This window comes from Pseudorca crassidens, chromosome 7, assembly GCF_039906515.1.
Source record: "Pseudorca crassidens isolate mPseCra1 chromosome 7, mPseCra1.hap1, whole genome shotgun sequence".
NCBI classification, from domain to species: domain Eukaryota; kingdom Metazoa; phylum Chordata; class Mammalia; order Artiodactyla; family Delphinidae; genus Pseudorca; species Pseudorca crassidens.
In genome coordinates this window covers 21,268,499-21,286,341 of record NC_090302.1, presented here as the reverse complement: position 1 = coordinate 21,286,341, position 17,843 = coordinate 21,268,499, and the positions used below count along the sequence as shown (strand labels likewise).

The following is a 17,843-nucleotide window of genomic DNA, read 5'->3' as shown; positions in this document are numbered from 1 at the left end:
GTATGATTAGTTTTTGAATAAACAGCCAACCTTGCGTTCCTGGGATAAGTCTGCATTCTTGGGATTGGTCATGATGTATTACCCATTTTATATATTGTTGGATTCTGCTTGCTAAAGTTTTTAAAGCATTTTGCATCAAATTAGGAATATTGATCTATAATATTCTTTATTGTAATATCTTTGTCTGGTTTTGGTATTAAGGGTTATGCTAGCCTCAAACAAGTTGGGTAGTTCTTCCTCCTAGTTTTTGAAAATATTTACATAATTTTGGTATTATTTCTTTCTTGATGAGTGATAGAATTTACCAGTGAAATCTTTTTTTTGGAAAAGATTGTTTTTATTATTATTTATTTATATTTATTTTTGGCTGTGTTGGGTCTTCATTTCTGTGCGAGGGCTTACTCTAGTTGTGGTGAGCGGGGGCCACTCTTCCTTGTGGTGCGCAGGCCTCTCACTATCGTGGCCTCTCTTGTTGCGGAGCACAGGCTCCAGATGCACAGGCTCAGTAGTTGTGGCTCACAGGCCTAGTTGCTCCGTGGCATGTGGGATTTTCCCGGACCAGGGCTCGAGCCCGTGTCCCCTGCATTGGCAGGCGGATTCTCAACACCAGGGAAGCCCAAGATTTTTTTTAATTCAATTTATTTTATAGATAAATGGCTACTCAGATTTTCTGTTTCTTCTTGTGTCATTTTGTTATGCCTCAGTAATTGAGATTTCGTGGTATTAAAACAACAGCAACACCAAGTCCTTTAAAAGGTTCAGAACCTCATAAAGAGAGAGACTATATGAACTGTGGGGCAAATTGTTGTAACTAAAGTCAGGTGAAAGCCAACAAGATATTCATGGTGTTTGACTGGTAGCTCATTGTCAGGCTTTGGAAAAGCGACATAATATTTTCATACCTTTTTTTTTCTAAAAAAAAAGTTTTTCTCAAATTTTTGAAAGAAAAATATTTTCATGAACCTTCTTTATACCTAGTGCTGGCTTAAGTCATTTTCATCACAATGTTATTTAAATATGTTTATACGTAAAATATATGCTTATACTTCTAATAAACCTGTAAATCAAAACTGGGCTTCCCTGGTGGCGCAGTGGTTGAGAGTCCGCCTGCCGATGCATGGAACACGGGTTTGTGCCCCGGTCTGGGAAGATCCCACGTGCCACGGAGCGGCTGGGCCTGTGAGCTATGGCTGCTGAGCCTGCGTGTCCGGCTCCTGTGCTCCGCAACAGGAGAGGCCACAACAGTGAGAGGCTCGCATACCGCAAAAAGAAAAAAAACAGACGTACAAATTCAACTAAAGTAAAATTACAACACCATAAGTTCAGATTAACAACATTAATATGATAAGAGAACCAGACTTGAGACAGTATCTTTCTACTATTATAATGCTGGAGGCAGTATAGTATGTTAATTAACAGTGTGGACTCTGGAGTTAAGACTGAAGTTCAAATTTTGGCTCTACCATTACTTTGTCCAAGTAAAATGAGGATAATAAGTTATCTAATTTATTAGGATTGTTGATATAATTAGGATTATTGATATGTCAAGTCCTAGAGTAGTACCTGGCAATCAGTAATTGTTCAGTGAATGTTAGATATAATAATAGTTTTATGTTGTTCTGAAACCTAATGTTAGGTTTAATGGTAGAAAGTCTGATTCTATAATGTTTCTGATTTTGACTTTAACAATATAAATACTAATGATAGAATATCTGCTTGCCTAAGTTAACAGTGTGGTGATGATAACTTTATAGCTTTGTTTGCTGATTTAGGATAATCAAATCTCATACTTAACCTACTAGGCAGGCCTCCTTGGCCAATTTTTAATGACATATCCCATGATAATTCTGTAAAGCTTAGTGTCTAATCCAATCATTGCTCATAGAAAATATGGGAAAATCCTATCTGAAGTCATTTTTCTATTCTTGAAAATGTAGAAGAAACATTATTTTTCAGCATAGAGCTTATCATCAGACTGCTGAAGGAAATTAGTAGATCCTAGAAACTACAGTTGATCCTTGAACAACTCCAAGTTAATCTGTGTATAATTTATAGTAGGCCCTCTGTATCCAGGGTTCAACCAACCACTGACTGTGTAGTAGTGTACTATTTACTATTGAAAAATATCACTGTTTAAGTACATCTGCGCAGTTCAAACCCATATTGTTCAAGGGTTAGCTGTACTTATTCTCAGCAGTTTGAAAGTACCTTGATTGTCTTATGGTTGGTTCTGTTTTGTATTAAACTTTGAATATATTGCAGTATATTGATAGCTATCCCTTGTCAGCTTAGTCTCAATCCATTTAAGTACCTTAAATATTAGCTAATTATGCTCTCAAAGCTACCAGTTAACATTGGTTGCCTGGTTGAATTATATTAATAGTAATACTGGAAAAATATTTTCATTTTATGGTACTCAAGAAAAGTTTAAGAGCCTCTTCATGAGATTGCTAGTAAGTTCCATAATGTAATAAAAGTGACTTATGATTACTACCTGTTGATTCTTAGAGGTTGGTGATTATTATAGAATTAAGTGGATAAGCTTTTAACAAAATTTAAAGTTTTATCCACTTTGTCTTTTATTTTAATTATAATTTTTTCTGGCTGCGGGTCTTCAGCAAAGTTACTATTTTACTACTGTATAGTAGCTTTTACCTGGACAATAAGTACTTTTGACTTCCTCAGGCTTATACAATTTTGTGTTTTGATTCTGCCACATTTTTTACAGTTTGAACTGTTACAGTGACTTCATTCAAATATTGTGCCATAATGTATATGATTTTTTCTGTGAGCATATATCATTTATTTCTTTTCTCGTTAGCCTACGACATTTAAAGAGGTATTTTGCTTCACATTACATATGCCATTTTCATGATGTCAAATCATAATACTTTTCATTTGAAAATTATTAATGCCGAAGAGTAGTTTTGTATTTATATCTGCTAGAAAGAGTACAGCATGAAAAAGTTTCCCAACAAATTGGAAGTTGAGTGATGTTACTTTAGTTGATTGTGGACACTAATATGAGTATAGATACAAAGGCAAAGGGAAACTAAAATTACAAGGTGATACTTAGATATAAGATTTAGATAATTCATAATATGCTTATATTAACTGTATTTTTATTATGATAAAAATGAAAACAATTATAAACATTATGCCATAAAATTATAGACCTCCCAAGATTTATTTGTGGAATCCAGTCTGAGAAACCTAGAGTATAGTGCAAAGAAAATGAAGGATTCTGCTCTGAGGTTTCAAAAACCAGAGGTGAATGTATTATTTTTTGTGTATCAGTTAGTAGTTGAGTTCAGCTGTGTGTAATCAAATAGTTCAACAACAGTGGCTTAAGCAAGATCATGGGATTATCTTTCCCTTAAGTAACAAGGAATCTTAGGCAGTTCAGAGCTGATGCAGTGGCTCCATGATGTCAGCAAGCTCCTCTGGCTATTCTCTCCCATCCTTAAGTCCTTATTTCATGCTCCTAAGATGGCCTCTGCAGGCCCAGCCATCATATCCTTATTCCAGGCAGGAAGAAAGGGAAGGACAAAGGGAAAAAGGCGAAAACTGGGACAAGTCTGTGCTTCAAAGAGCTTTTGCAGAAGCCCCACCCAGTGACTTCCGTTTACATATTATTGGCCAGAATGGTGTCATAAGATTTCCCATTTCAAAGGAAGCTGGGAAATATGTTTTAGGTGAGCATATTGCTGCCCCAATAGATTGGGACTCTGTAATGAATAAGAGACAGTGGATACTGGGTAGGCAAACAGCAGTCTCTGCCATACCAACTAAACAGATATGTTAAGAAAGCTCAAAAAACAAACATAAGGGAATTCCTTGGTGGACCAGTGGTTAGGACTCTGTGCTTTCACTGCCGAGGGCTCAGGTTCGGTCGCTGGTTGGGGAACTAAGATCCCGCAAGCCGTGCGGCGCAGACAACACACACACAAACAAACATCAACACCCCCCACCCAGTCTTTCTGTTTTTCTGCATTTCTACTTTAAAGTTATATGAAAGGAATATAAATGAAGTAAGTTCCTAAATTGCTAGAGTACGAAGGAAACATAAAGATTATAGTCCTGTCATTTTAAGCTTAGAGATAATTAGTGGCTTGTCTGAGGCCACAGACAGGAGCTCCAGGATGAAAATTTGAAGTTCTTGACTCCCACACTAGTCCCTGTCCTTCTGATTTGTTGTGCTGCTTCATAAAATCTGGATGTTCATGTATTACTCTGCTACATACACAAGACAGCCGTGTTTTGGTTACATCACTGGGGAGAAAAGCCTCTAATCCCTTGAATGATTACAATAAAAGTCTTAGGAGGAAATTTCTTGTTTCTTATTTGAGGGTCTTATATGTTTACTTTGTTAGTGTTGATGGTGCTGCCAGCATTTATAAATTCATTCATTCACTCTTCATTCATTTATTCAGCACCAGCTTATAAGGTCTCAAGAGCAGGACCATATCTTATTAACTTCTGTATCCCTAAGTAGGTCCTCATTGATGAATGAAAAATTATATCATAGTCCCAGTCCTCAGGTAATCCTCAGTCAAGTCTGGGAAATGGGTAAGAATGTCCATTGATAACAGTACAGCAAAGGCCAAGTTTCTTGAGATAATGGAAGTACAGGAAGAAAATCTAAAATCTCTGAGACTGAAAGAGTATCTAGAAAGACATCAACAGGAGGTGGTCAGTCTTGAAGGGGTTTTCCAGGTGAAGAAAGAGGAAGGCTACATATCAAGCCAAAGAATGAGTTTTTAGAGGCCCAGTGGGGGTGAGAAACTGTTTAGAGAGGAGACAGGAAATATGGGAAAAGGCCATAGTAGTAGCAGAAAATGAGGGTCGGGATGTTGACTATAGCCGTGGCCGTATCACAGAGGCCATATCACACATGTTACAAAACATGTTAAAGGGTTTGAATTGACCAAACACTACTGTTGGTGTACCATGGAGGCAGGGCAGAGAATGGAGGCTCTTATGCGCCCTTTTGCATGGTCACATGACATTGCAGTTGGACCTTGGCACCTTAGTGCAGAACCCCCTTCCAGCGAGGTACCTTTTGTCACCCACAGCTGCAGATGACCAGGGAACACACATCAAGATCTTTGTTCCTCTACAAGAATGGTACAGATGAACTGGTTTGCAGGGCAGAAATAGAGATACAGATATAGAGAACAAATGTATGGACACCAAGGGGGGAAAGTGGCGGGGGGTGGTAGTGGTGGTGGTGTGATGAACTGGGAGATTGGGATTGACATGTATACACTAATATGTATAAAATGGATAATTAATAACAACCTGGTGTATAAAAAAATAATAAAATTCAAAAATTCAAAAAAAAAAAAAGATCCTTGTTCCTTCCTCCCTAGTTCTTCCCAGGATGTCCCTTTTGACAGAGCCTTATTAAATCTTTCTAATCACATGTGGACTCCACGTGCCTCTTTACTCTTTTTGCTCATCATGTTGTCCTCACTCTTACCCAGTCAAGGACCCATAACAAGTATTCTTTTTGACCTCTTCCCAATAAGGAATGATTCATTCCTCTGTGGTAGTTGATTATATACCAACTTGGGTGTTTAGGAACCTCAGATGGTGAAATACACCAGACGCATGTTTTTACCTCTAAATTGTGAGATAAAGGCAATGTCTCAGAAATTTCAGACAGCAAGGAGGTGGGGAGCCTGCTCCTAAGATTTGGTTAGGGTGCTGGCACCCGGCCTACCCATCCTTGCTTCTGGTCTACAGCCTGCCTGTGCCCCTGACCCCAGCAGGGGCCTCTAGTGGCTCCCCTCCCAGACTGTTTTCCCATCTCTGTTAAAAACTTTTCTTCCCCACTTCCCAGATACAGCCCCTCATTCTCTTCTTGGACTCCCAGTAGTGTCATTTGTTTTCTGGTGCCCAGCAGATTTCCCTTCTGTGACATCCATCCTAGAATGGATCTAAGCCTTTGGTGGCCCTGCCTCTAGTAATGAAGTTTATGGTAGCAGAAGGTGAAGTTAGAAGTTCATCCTCCTGGTTAATACAAATAATACACACATTTTATTATTACAGGGCTGACTGAACCTCTGTCTGTGTGACTTTGGAAGTAAAATGTACTATGAAAAAGCTCACCTCTTTTTTATTGCTTGTCTCTTTTTTTTTCTTTTACTTTTTTTTCTTATGTAAGCATTATAACAATAAAGGAAATTAACAAAAAGTTTCTCAAGTCCCATAGCCATAAACCATCGATTGTTTTTAGTTTTTTTCCTGTATTCTCTTCCAGTCTCTGCCCATATGCAGTGATATTAACTGGATACAGTTTTGAAGTACATTTTTTTAATGCCATATGATCATAGTTTAAGGAAATTGAAGTGATTGAGATATGGGAATATCTTGGGTAATAATAGCTTCTTATTCTGATTATTTTCCTTTAGGAAAGACACTGCTGATCCTGTAACATGGAGGATTGCCTTCATACCTCATCTGAGAATCTATCCAAATTGGTCAGCTGGGCCCACAGCCATGGGACCATTTGCAGCCTCATTCCAAACCTGAAACATTTGCTTTCGGAAGGTTCCCATGGGAATCTGACAGCAATGTGGGGCTGTAGTGCGGGCCATGCTTATCACTGGCCACTGACAGCTACTTGCAGAGCTGGCTCCCAAGAAAGGGTCTGTTTCCAGGATAACAGAAGTTTTAACTCTGATAGTCCCAGTATAATTGGAGTGCCCTCTGAGACACAAACTAGCCCCGTTGAAAGGTACCCTGGGAGACCAGTGAAAGCAAAGCTAGACTGTAATCGGACCAGAGACTCTTGTGACTTCTCTTATTGCAGTGAGCCCTCTGAACTGGATGAAGCTGTTGAAGAGTATGAAGATGAAAACACTCTGTTTGACATGGTTTGTGAATCTTCTGTTACAGATGAGGATAGTGACTTTGAACCCCAAACCCAAAGGCCTCAAAGCATTGCTCGAAAAAGGCCTGGAATAGTCCCATCTTCTCTCCATTCAAGCTCCCAAGCTCAGATGATTGATGAATGCAGCAGTGATGTGATCATTAAGAAAATCAAACAGGAGATTCCTGAAGATTATTATATTGTGGCGAATGCAGAGCTGACCGGAGGGGTAGATGGACCAGCCCTCTCATTGACGCAGATGGCAAAACCTAAGCCTCAGACTCATGCTGGTCCCTCCTGTATAGGGTCTGCTAAGCTGATTCCCCATGTAACATCTGCCATCAGCACAGAGCTAGACCCACATGGTATGTCTGCATCCCCCTCTGTGATGTCTAGACCAGTCGTCCAGAAGACTGGTAGGGTATCTTTGGCTTCACCAAACAGAGGACCCACTAGTGCCCATGGCACCAGCCAGCAGGTGGCCATACAGATGCCGGTGAGCACATCCCATCCTAACAAACAGATCAGCATCCCTTTGTCTGCCCTGCAGCTGCCTGGACAGGATGAGCAAGTTGCTTCTGAAGAGTTCCTGTCCCATCTGCCCAGCCAGGTCTCCTCCTGTGAGGTGGCCCTTTCTCCCTCAGTTAACACAGAGCCAGAAGTGAGCTCCAGTCAGCAGCAGCCCCCAGTTGCTCCGACCATAACCACTGAGGCCACGGCACAGTGCATACCAGGTATGGCACGTGAGGTGACAGAGTCCCTCATCCACGTACATCAGAGAATTCTGCGCCGTCAGCACTCCTAAAACCACTGGCTCAATTTGCTAGAATTTGGGCCTTTATTATTCTCAGAAAGATAGAAATAATGAAATACTATACATCCAGGTGATACAGTAAAGGAAATTCATCTGAAATAAGGCCATCTATCCAGTCGATGTACCTCAGGGCTGAGAGGACAGCTGTAGGATTGTGCTGTTGATATTGCATGGCTGTATTTAAGGTTTGTATCTGATCTTAAGCTGAATTTTTATAAGTAAAGTTATTTTTGAAAGTTTTTTTTAATGCTCTTGGTTACTGTTTTGAAGCCAAAATGATGTTGGTTTAGGCATACTTTGAAAATGGACCTGATGTTTTTTTCAGTATTATTTATTTGAACCAATTTAGCACTTTATTCATTTTAGTTGGTGTGGCAGTTTAAAACAAGTTTTTTTAAAAAGCAACAAATATATCTCAAAGAAGTATTTTATTTTTTCTCTCAAAATTTATAATAATCAGATAACTTGCATTTCTGGAATACATGGACCTAACTGGAATGGATTGAGAGGAGAAAGAAATAATTATATGAGGCCCCTATCTGTAATTCTAACATTCTAAATGTTCTGTAATTCTAACATTCAGTATTTATTTAATCTGGGCTATTATTAACCATCACTAGTATCTAATTTCAAAATATTTTCATCACCCCAGAAAGAAACCCCATACCCATTAGCAGTAATTCTTTCTCTCCTCCCAGCCCCAGTCAACCACTAATCTACTTTCTGTCTCTATGGATCTGCCTGTTGTGCACATTTCATATAAATAGACTCTTATTTTGTGGCCTTTTGTGATGGCCTTCTTGTACTTAGCATAATTTTTTTAAGGTTAATCTGTGTGGTAGCGTCTATCAGTGTTATTTTCCTTTCTATTTCATTGTATGAATAGACCACATTTTGTTTTTCCTTTATCAGCTGATGGATACTTAGGTTGTTTCCATTTTTTGGCTGTGGTAAATAATGCTGCTAATATCATTTATATACAAGTTTTTGTGTGGACATATATTTTCATTTCACTTGGGCAGCTACCTAGAGGTGGAATCACTGGGTCATATGGTAACTCTATGTTTGAGGAGCTGCCAAACGGTGTTCCAATGCAGCTTCACTGTTTTACAATCTCACCAACAATTTTAAAAGATTCCTATTTCACCGTATGCTCACCAACACTTGTTATTTTCCATTGAAAAAATTATCCTGCTGGGTGTGTGAAGTAGTAACTTGTTGTAGTTTTGATTTGTATTACCCTTATGACTATATATTTTTTAATGTGCTTATTGGCCATTTGTATATCTTTCTTTTGAGAAAAACCCATTCAGATCCTTTGCCCATTTTCTAGTTATGTTGTCGTTTTATTGGTGAGTTATAAGAGTTCTTTTTAGATTCTGGTTGTAAGTCTTCTATTAAATACGATTTGTAAATATTCTGTCCCATTCCCTGGGCTGTCTCTCCTTCTTCCTTCCTTCCTTTCTAGTTTTAATTCAATCACTTAATCACAACATGGTCTTTGGCCAATATTCACATCATTAGACACAATATTATCTTTATTAGGCTTGTGAAAGTCTTTGTATTAAGACTCTAACTCTTGATACATATAGGGTATAAGTAGTACCTTTTCACTTAAATAGTTGTGAATTTGGTTTATTTATTTGTCCCCCTCCTCCCTTTTTTTTGTAAAATAGGAGACAGCCTGACAGAGTTTCTACAGTCTCACTTAATTTATATTTGAGGGTAGAATTCAGAAATGTATTTTATAAAGTGGTCCAGTATAGCAAAACAGCTTAGTAAAACTATTGTTTGTATTGCATATCCTTCTAATAATTTACCCCTGCAAAAGTAAGTTGAAAGATTTCCTTGCATCTGCCTTGTGGATATTAGTCCACTAGTATGTGTATAGTAAATGAGACATTGAGGCTCAAACTGACTGTGATAGGAATTTCCTAAAGAATGATCCTGATGTTTTGATCCATTGTTCTGTGGAAGGATATTATATTGCTAAGATATTATTAGCTTTAGAGAAATACTATTTGGACTGGAAACATCAATGGACAAATAAAAATCTGATTGATACTTTTCTTTTATGAGAGATATATAAAGTTAACTTATAATTTACCTTTGTTCTGTAGAGCCCAAACTAGGCTCTGTGCTCTAAAAGTTTTATTTATTTATTTGCATATTTATTTATATTAGAATAAATTTATTTTAAACATAGGTTTTTTTAAAAAAATTTAGACTCCAGCACATCCAAATGTATGTGAATGAATATGTACAAATGGACCTTAAGTACTTAATATGTAAAGCATACTTAGGACTAAGCAAAGAAGAAAGGTTCTGAAAGAACTAGCTAAAAGCAACATCGGGTACTTTTAAAATGGATGTTGTGCAACCTTAAGTCTTTATCAAATCATTGTAGAAATACTGCATACCTTTGAATAATATTTTTAAAATAAATAATTTGACAAATGACTAGTCAGACAGAAACAAAGAGAAATTGTTCCACTTTGTTTAGTTTTACTGATGTCATTTAAATTCTATTTCCTGGCAGTTCCCTGGCGGTTCAGTGGTTAGGACTTGGTGCTTTCACTGCTGTGGCCCCAGGTTCAATCCCTGGTCAGGGACCTAAGATCCCACAAGATGCGCAGTGCGGCCAAAAAAAATCTGTTTCCCTATTGGAAAACCGTTCTTATTTCTGTTTAGAACTAAACTCACAAAGTTAACAAATGTTAACAATGTGTGGATAAAATTATTAATTTTCATGTCAGCCCTATTACAATGCTCAACTCAAATCTTAGCAAACAGTCATGACTAAAGAGGACATACATTATTAGAAGAATTATTGACTATCTCGCAGTGGTTTCAATTCCATTAATTTTTGAGATTTTTATGTAAATTTGGAGCATTTGTCATAAATTTAAATTTTTATTGCATCATGAGTTGGGTTTCTATGTGTATATTTCTTAAATATACATACATACACACAGCTTCTTTTATGATTTTGTGCAAGAACCCCCCCATGTTTATTTGAAGTATAGTTGATTTACAATGTTGTGCTAATCTCTGCTATACAGCAAAGTGACTCAGTTATACACATGTATACATTCTTTTTTTATATTGTTTTCCATCATGTTTTATCACAGGATATTGAATATAGTTCCCTGTGCTATCCATTAGGACCTTGTTGTTTATCCATTCTGAATGTAATAGTTTGCATCTACCAACCCCAAACTCCCAGTCCATCCCTTTTCCTCCCCCCTCCCCCTTAGTAACCACAAATCTGTTCTCTATGTCTATGAGTCTGTTTCTGTTTTGTAGATAGGTTCATTTGTGCCATATTTTAGGTTCTACATGTAAGTGATATCGTATGGTATTTGTCTTTCTGACTTACTTCACTTAGTATGATAATCTCTAGTTGCTGTGAATGGCATTATTTCGTTCTTTTTTATGGCTGAGTAGTATTCCATTGTATTTATGTACCACATCTTCTTTATCCATTCATCTGTCGATGGACATTTAGGTTGTTTCCATGTTTTGGCTGTTGTGAATAGTGCTGCTGTGCATGTAGGGGTGCATGTATCTTTTTGAATTATAGTTTTGTCTGGATATATTACCAGAAGTGGGATTGCTGGATCATATGGTCATTCTATTTTTAGTTTTCTGAGGAACGTCCATACTGTTTTCCATAGTGGCTGTACCAACTTACATTCCCACCAACAGTGTAGGAGAACCCCTTTTATTAGTCAGCTTTTTTTCCCAGAAGTTTTATTGTAGCAAGCAATCAACTTTTGCTTTTCACATTTGTAATATATGTGTTTTCTTTTGAGAATCTACATCTTTATCTTTTTCTAATAGATTCATATGTGTTCTTTATATATTAGAAATATTAACTCATAGTCTATCATATATATTGGAAATACATATCCATGTATATTGGAAATACATTTTCCCACTTTACCATTAATTTTTTTATTAATTAATTTTTTTGGCTGCATTGGATCTTTATTGCTGCACACGGGCTTTTTCTCTAGTTGCAGTGAGCAGGGGCTACTGTTTGTTGCAGTGTGTGGGCTTCTCATTTCGGTGGCTTCTCTTGTTGCAGAGCACGGACTCTAGAGCTCAGGCTCAGTAGTTGTGGTGCATGAGCCTAGTTGCTCTGCAGCATATGGAATCTTCCCGGACCAGGGCTCGAACCTGTGTCCCCTGCATTGGCAGGTGGATTCTTAACCACAGTGCCACCAGGGGAGCCCACCATTAATTTCTATATAATTTTGTTGATGGGATTTTTTGAGGTATGGATTTTCTTAATTTTTATGAAGGCTGTTTTTTCAACCTCTACCTACCTATCTATCTATCTGTCTACTTAGCTATCATCTCTTCTGCCTTTGGCATTTTGCTTAGGAATTCCTGTCTTGAATCAAATATATATTTTCCTATATTGTCTTCTGTTTTGTATTTTGTTTTTCTTTTCCTCTCCTCCCCTTCTGTCTCCTTTCTTTTTTTACCTTTAACTCTACAATCAGAATATATTTTAGGGTGGAACCTCACTTCATTATTTTTATAGGTAGTCAAATGTTCCAACATCACTTATTGAATAATTCCCATTGTACACTGAATTTATTTATGTATCTCATTTTTGTTTATAACTGGGTCTATTTCTAGATTTTCAGTTTTGGGTTTTTTTTAATCTCTTTATCTTTTTTTTCTAATTTTTACTAATTGATTATATTTTCTATAAAACAATGCATTCAGAGAAAAATGGATGTAGTCTAAAGCATTTAATAGAATACTTTTTGAAACCTACTCATGTAAAATTGAGTTCAGTGAGGTTTTAAAAATTAAGTTGCATATTACTTCTAGTTATTTGGTCTGTGTTGACACAAATAAACAATGGTTTCTCTTGTCAGAAACAGAAGATCTGAGTTAAAATAAATGTATAAAGACAATTAACTGCGTTATAGTCGAAGGACACATCTTCAAATGAGCTTTTATCCAGGGTTCAAACAATGTCTATAGTTTCTCTCTTACCATGTCTCATCTCCGCTTCCTCTGTATTAGCTTCACCTATAGATACTTGATCCCTGCTTGGTCTCCGAGGCGGTTGCCAAGTGTTGCTGGGATTCATGCCTAGCAGTGGACAGAGCCTGTGCCACCGCCTCCCCACTAACCCCCAAATTAGTCCTTGAAGCATCAAGCTCATACCCTGGGAACTGTATTGAGACCATTCCTAAGTAGACCCCACAGCTGAGTGTTGGGGTCAGGTGGGAGTGTTCTTCCAGGAACATTCTGGATTCTAATCTTGAAAGAGGTAGCACACCAGAGACACCTACTACAATTTGTGTGGGGTGGGTTTTTGTTGCTGTTGTTTGTTTATTTGAGCATTTAGTTTTCTTTGTGTGGGCAGATAGAGGAGTTGTTTATATGTGTCATTCAAAGACTAGGTATACTAGAACAGTATTCTAATATAAGGGATAGAAATATGTATAAGTAAGCATATGCTTTTATGTCTGTATATATATGCATATGTATACATACATATACATGCATACATTATTTTATATATTTCCTTATCCTACAAGAAATATATGCCTCTTCTTACAAGGTGGAACAAGACTAAATTTGCTTTCTTAGCTACATCCTTTCCTGTACCTTCCTGCAGGAAGACCTGCAACATAAATTCTGAAAGGTAAGAGAGGCAAAATTAAAATTCAGGCTCAGTTAATACCATCATTTCCCTCGTTTTCATAAAGGGGTGCTCATCTGAGGATTGATATGGCAGGCAGTGCTGGGCACTGAGATAGTAGAGCTTGGCAACTCAGAGTCTGGGATCAGACATGCCTAGGTTGATTCCCAGCCCTACCTCCTACTGGCCTTGTGACCTTAGCTAAGTCATTTTATTTCTCTGAGACTCAGTTTCCTCATTTGAAAAGTAATAACATGTCTGTCTCACAGACATGTGAGACCAAATGCAAAGTATAGGTGAAGCAGTAAAGAGAGTACATGACATGTGATAAACATTCAGTAAATAATAGTTTCCACCATTATTAATATTTTCATTGTTATCATCATTGCTGCCATTATTAGACTGTGCTCAATACTCTTGAATAGTCAAGTATAATAGATTCTGATTTTATGCAGTAACATCTATTCATCTACTAAAATGGTCTGTGGACCAGTCTCACCTGGGAACTTATTAGGAATGCAGATTCTCAGGTCCCACCCCAGACCCACAGAATCAGAATTTGCATTTTAACAGGATCTCCAGGTGATCTGTTTGCACACTGAAGCTTGAGAAGCAGGGATTTAGGAAATGCAGTTTCCACATTAGAGGGCACATTGTTATTCCCTCTGGCTTCACTGTGACTTTGAATACTCTTCCCCTTTGAGAGAATTCCCTCCTTTGTATATCTGCACTTTCCCATTGGAGAGGCCAGAAACTCACTTTTCCAAGTTTATATTTCAGTGAGGGCATAATCTAGTGACCTGAAACTTTGCCAGTCAAATGCACTCACTCTAGACTCTAATCAGAAGTACCTAGGACTTCCCTGGAGATCCAGTGGTTGACTCCATGCTTCCAATGCAGGGGGCATGAGTTCGATCCCTGGTGGGGGAACTAAGATCCCACATGCTGGGAGCTTCCCTGGTGACGCAGTTGTTAGGAATCTGTCTGCCAATGCAGGGGACACGGGTTCGAGCCCTGGTCCGGGAAGATCCCACATGCCGCAGAGCAACTAAGCCCGTGTGCCACAACTACTGAGCCTGCGCTCTAGAGCCTGCGTGCCACAACTCCTGAAGCCTGTGCGCCTGGAGCCCGTGCTCCACAAGAGAAACCACTGCAATGAGAAGCCTGCGCACCACAACAAAGATTAGCCCCTGCTCAGCGCAACTAGAGAAAGCCCACGCGTAGCCAAAAATAAATTTTAAAAAAAGGAAAAAAAAGATCTCACATGCTGTGCGATGCAGCCGAAAAAAAAAAAAGGAAGAAGTACCTAGAAGGATCTGTTTTTGGTAAATACAGTCCAGTTTCTAGAGGCAGCAGGACCAGTGTTCCACTGTTAGAAGCCCAAGCTGGAGTTTGGTGGCTGATTTGTCTCCAACAGTGCAAATCTGTGGCGTGGTCACCTCTAAACCTGGTTTCCTGGTGTTGTGGGAAATTGTGTGGCCTTTATTAAATTCTTTTCTTGCCTAAACTAGCTAGACTGGGCTTTCATTGTTTTAAACAAAGAAGCTGGAGGAATATAACCTCTGAACCCAGGAAAGGTGTTCACCTCTCCTAGATGTGGCATGAAAAATAAAATAATTTTCTTTTTATCACTAGGTTTATATTTTTAGCTAAAATAAATATCCCCTTGGTAAGTAACCACTAATACAACATGCCCTGTAGCGTGTGCTATCTTGCTATACAAACTGTAAGCAACTCTTAAGATGCTGAGGGGTAGAGATAGCTTCTCCTTGCCCTAAACCTTCTCTCTCTTCCCAGTGGGGGTTTTTGCTGAAATATGTCCATTGTGGGGAGTTCCACTGAACTGGGAATGAGAAGGAGGTACTTAGTACCTTTGTATTCAGCTATGGGCTTTAAGAGCAGTTTTGGAAAAATGAGAGAAAACACAGTTGGAGCTTCTTAACACAGTGTTGAGTATTTCTTAAAAGTTAATTTTGAATGATTAGTTTTCTCTTAGGTGTATTTTTCCTCATGTCATTTCACATGGTGCTACTATTTCCTGAAATGATCTATTTTATTTCTTTACTATTTCTCAGTTTGATCCCCTGAGACAGAGAGATTGATTGACCTTCAAAATCACCAGGAGGTAGCCCAAATATGGAGGATATTAGGAAATTGCACATTGACATTTCATATTGTCTCATATATTTTATTTCTTTCCTTCCTTTTTACCCTCCATTTCTTTTTCTCTTTGCATAATTTCACCCTTGAGTTGACATCAGTAGTGGGTGGTAAAAATGTGGAAAGTTTGGTAAGATCTGGTAAAAGGGAGTGAGCTTCATTTCATTAGGCCTCTTAGAAGAAAGTAAATGGACTAGATGCTTACCTAATTTATTCTTGTACCCCTTCTCTTGTAATACTGAGGGAAGATTTAATGGAGCTACCAAGCACCCTTCTCTTCAGTCCCAATGCCTTGAGCGTAGTATACATGCAGTCATCCTGTCGGTAAGTAGTCAGTGTTGAGAACGTGTCCAGGGGGAAAGTTAGGTACCTGCTCCCAGGAGTTTCCAGGACTCACTGCTTGATGTTAGCAACATCATCTAAAGTCAATAACTTTGTTCCACTCAACACTCCACTCACCTAATTGCACAGGGAAGAAATCAGGTCCCTCTCTCCCATTGTGATATGGGACTGCATGTCCATAGGAAGAGAGAGCAGGTCAAAACCTTGATGAAGCTATAGATCCCTAAGCGTGTTACTGAACACTGTGAACCCTTTCAGATATTACTATCAGCACCCCTTCTAATAGGCTTTTGGAGGCACCTTCCACCCCTCTGCTGAGTATCACACGTCTCAATTGTTTCTGTACTTGAAGATCACCAGCTGTTGACTGTCCTACTTGAGTGTCACAGGGTCTTCTCTCCCCAGCTGATCAAAGGGCACTTCTCAGAGTGGTGGTGGGGGATTGTCTTAGGTTTTATCATGTATAGTAGAACTCCCGTGATCAAAATGTTTTTAAGGAACTGGAGATGGTGGTCTCCAGCCTCTGGCTGAGGGGCACTTCCCTCCTTCCTTCCTTCCTGTTTTGCAATTCTTAGAAAAGACGAAGTTGTGGTTTTTAATTAGTTTTTAGGCTTGTTTTCTATACTGGGAAAGGAGTATGGGAGGGAGACATGAGATTAAGTACAGTCACTCTGTTATGAAAAGAAAAATAATTGGCTATATCGTCATGTCTTTTCAAAGTATTTAGGTCTTCACCAACGTTTTACCAAGGCAGTAATGAAAACCCACTATACCTTATATAATTTATAACATTATTATATGTAACTTATTATAAAGCTGTAGTAATTAAAATGGAATAGTTTGGCAACAAAGATAGACACATAGAGCCATGGAACATAATAGGGAGCCCAGAAACACTCCTGTACATATATGTGAACTGTATGTGAAATAGAGCCATCACAAATCAGTGGGAGAAGGATGGACCAGACAATGAATGATATTGCACAGTTGGTCATCCGTGTAGAACAAAATAAAATTAGATCCTTACGTCACATCAGACATGAAAATAAAACTCATTTAAAGATCTAAATATGGAAATATAAAACTTAAAACTGCTTGAAGGAAATCTTGCAAAACAGCCTTGGTGTTGGGAACAGTTATTTAAATGAGACACACAAAAAAGCACAAACCATAAAGGAAAAGATTGAAAATGCTGACAGCCTTTAAAATCTTAGCTGGGACAGGGATATCATAAAGTTAAAAGACAAGCAATAATCTATGAGATGATTTTAATGTGCATAAAGAAAAATATTCGTATACAGAATATGTAAAGAACTGCCACAAGTCAGTAGGGAAAAGGTCAAATAATCCAGTAGAGAAATGAGCAAAGGAAATGAAGAGGTGCTTCTAATAAGAGGAAACCCATACAGTTAATAAACATATGAAAAATGTTCAACCTCACTGGTTATCAGGGGAATGTAAGTTAAAACAACAATACGATACCATCAGAAAGGCAAAAATTATCAATTTTTACTCCAGACGTTGTTGAAAGTATGGGGAACATGCTGGTGGGAATATAAATTGGTACAACCACTTTGGAGAGCAATTTATAGTATCTAATAAAGTTAAAGATGTGCATATCATATAACCTTGGCATTAAGTTTCTAGGATCTATCCTAGAGAAATTTCCTCATATTATAAAAGGAGAAATGTGGAGGGGTATACATTGCAACTTTCTTTGTGATAACAAGGAAAAAAATCAGTTAACAACCTCAGTGTCTGTCAGTAGATAAATTGTGATGTATTTTTCAATGGAATATATGCATCAGGCAGATCTGCATTAATTAATGTAGATAAATCTTGAAAACGGAGTTGCTGAATAATATTTAGAGTACAATACCTAAAAAACAAACAGGCATTACTATGTACTGTATGTTACATTCTCACATACCACAGTAATCAATTATGAAACATGGGCTGGAAGGACCCATGATGCATCA

The 17,843-nt window shown here is 38.1% G+C and overlaps 1 protein-coding gene across 2 annotated transcripts in view; it reads left to right on the top strand.

Annotated features, from left to right (window-relative positions):
- The window catches only part of KIAA1958 (KIAA1958 ortholog), a 187,020-nt gene that overhangs the window by 90,735 nt on the left and 78,442 nt on the right, over nucleotides 1-17,843 (top strand). For both annotated transcript variants that reach the window (XM_067743643.1, XM_067743644.1), the window contains exon 2: nucleotides 6,417-7,611. In XM_067743643.1, the coding sequence (XP_067599744.1) occupies nucleotides 6,441-7,611 (1,171 nt within the window). In that variant the 5' untranslated portion in view covers nucleotides 6,417-6,440. The remainder of the gene's footprint in view (nucleotides 1-6,416; nucleotides 7,612-17,843) is intronic.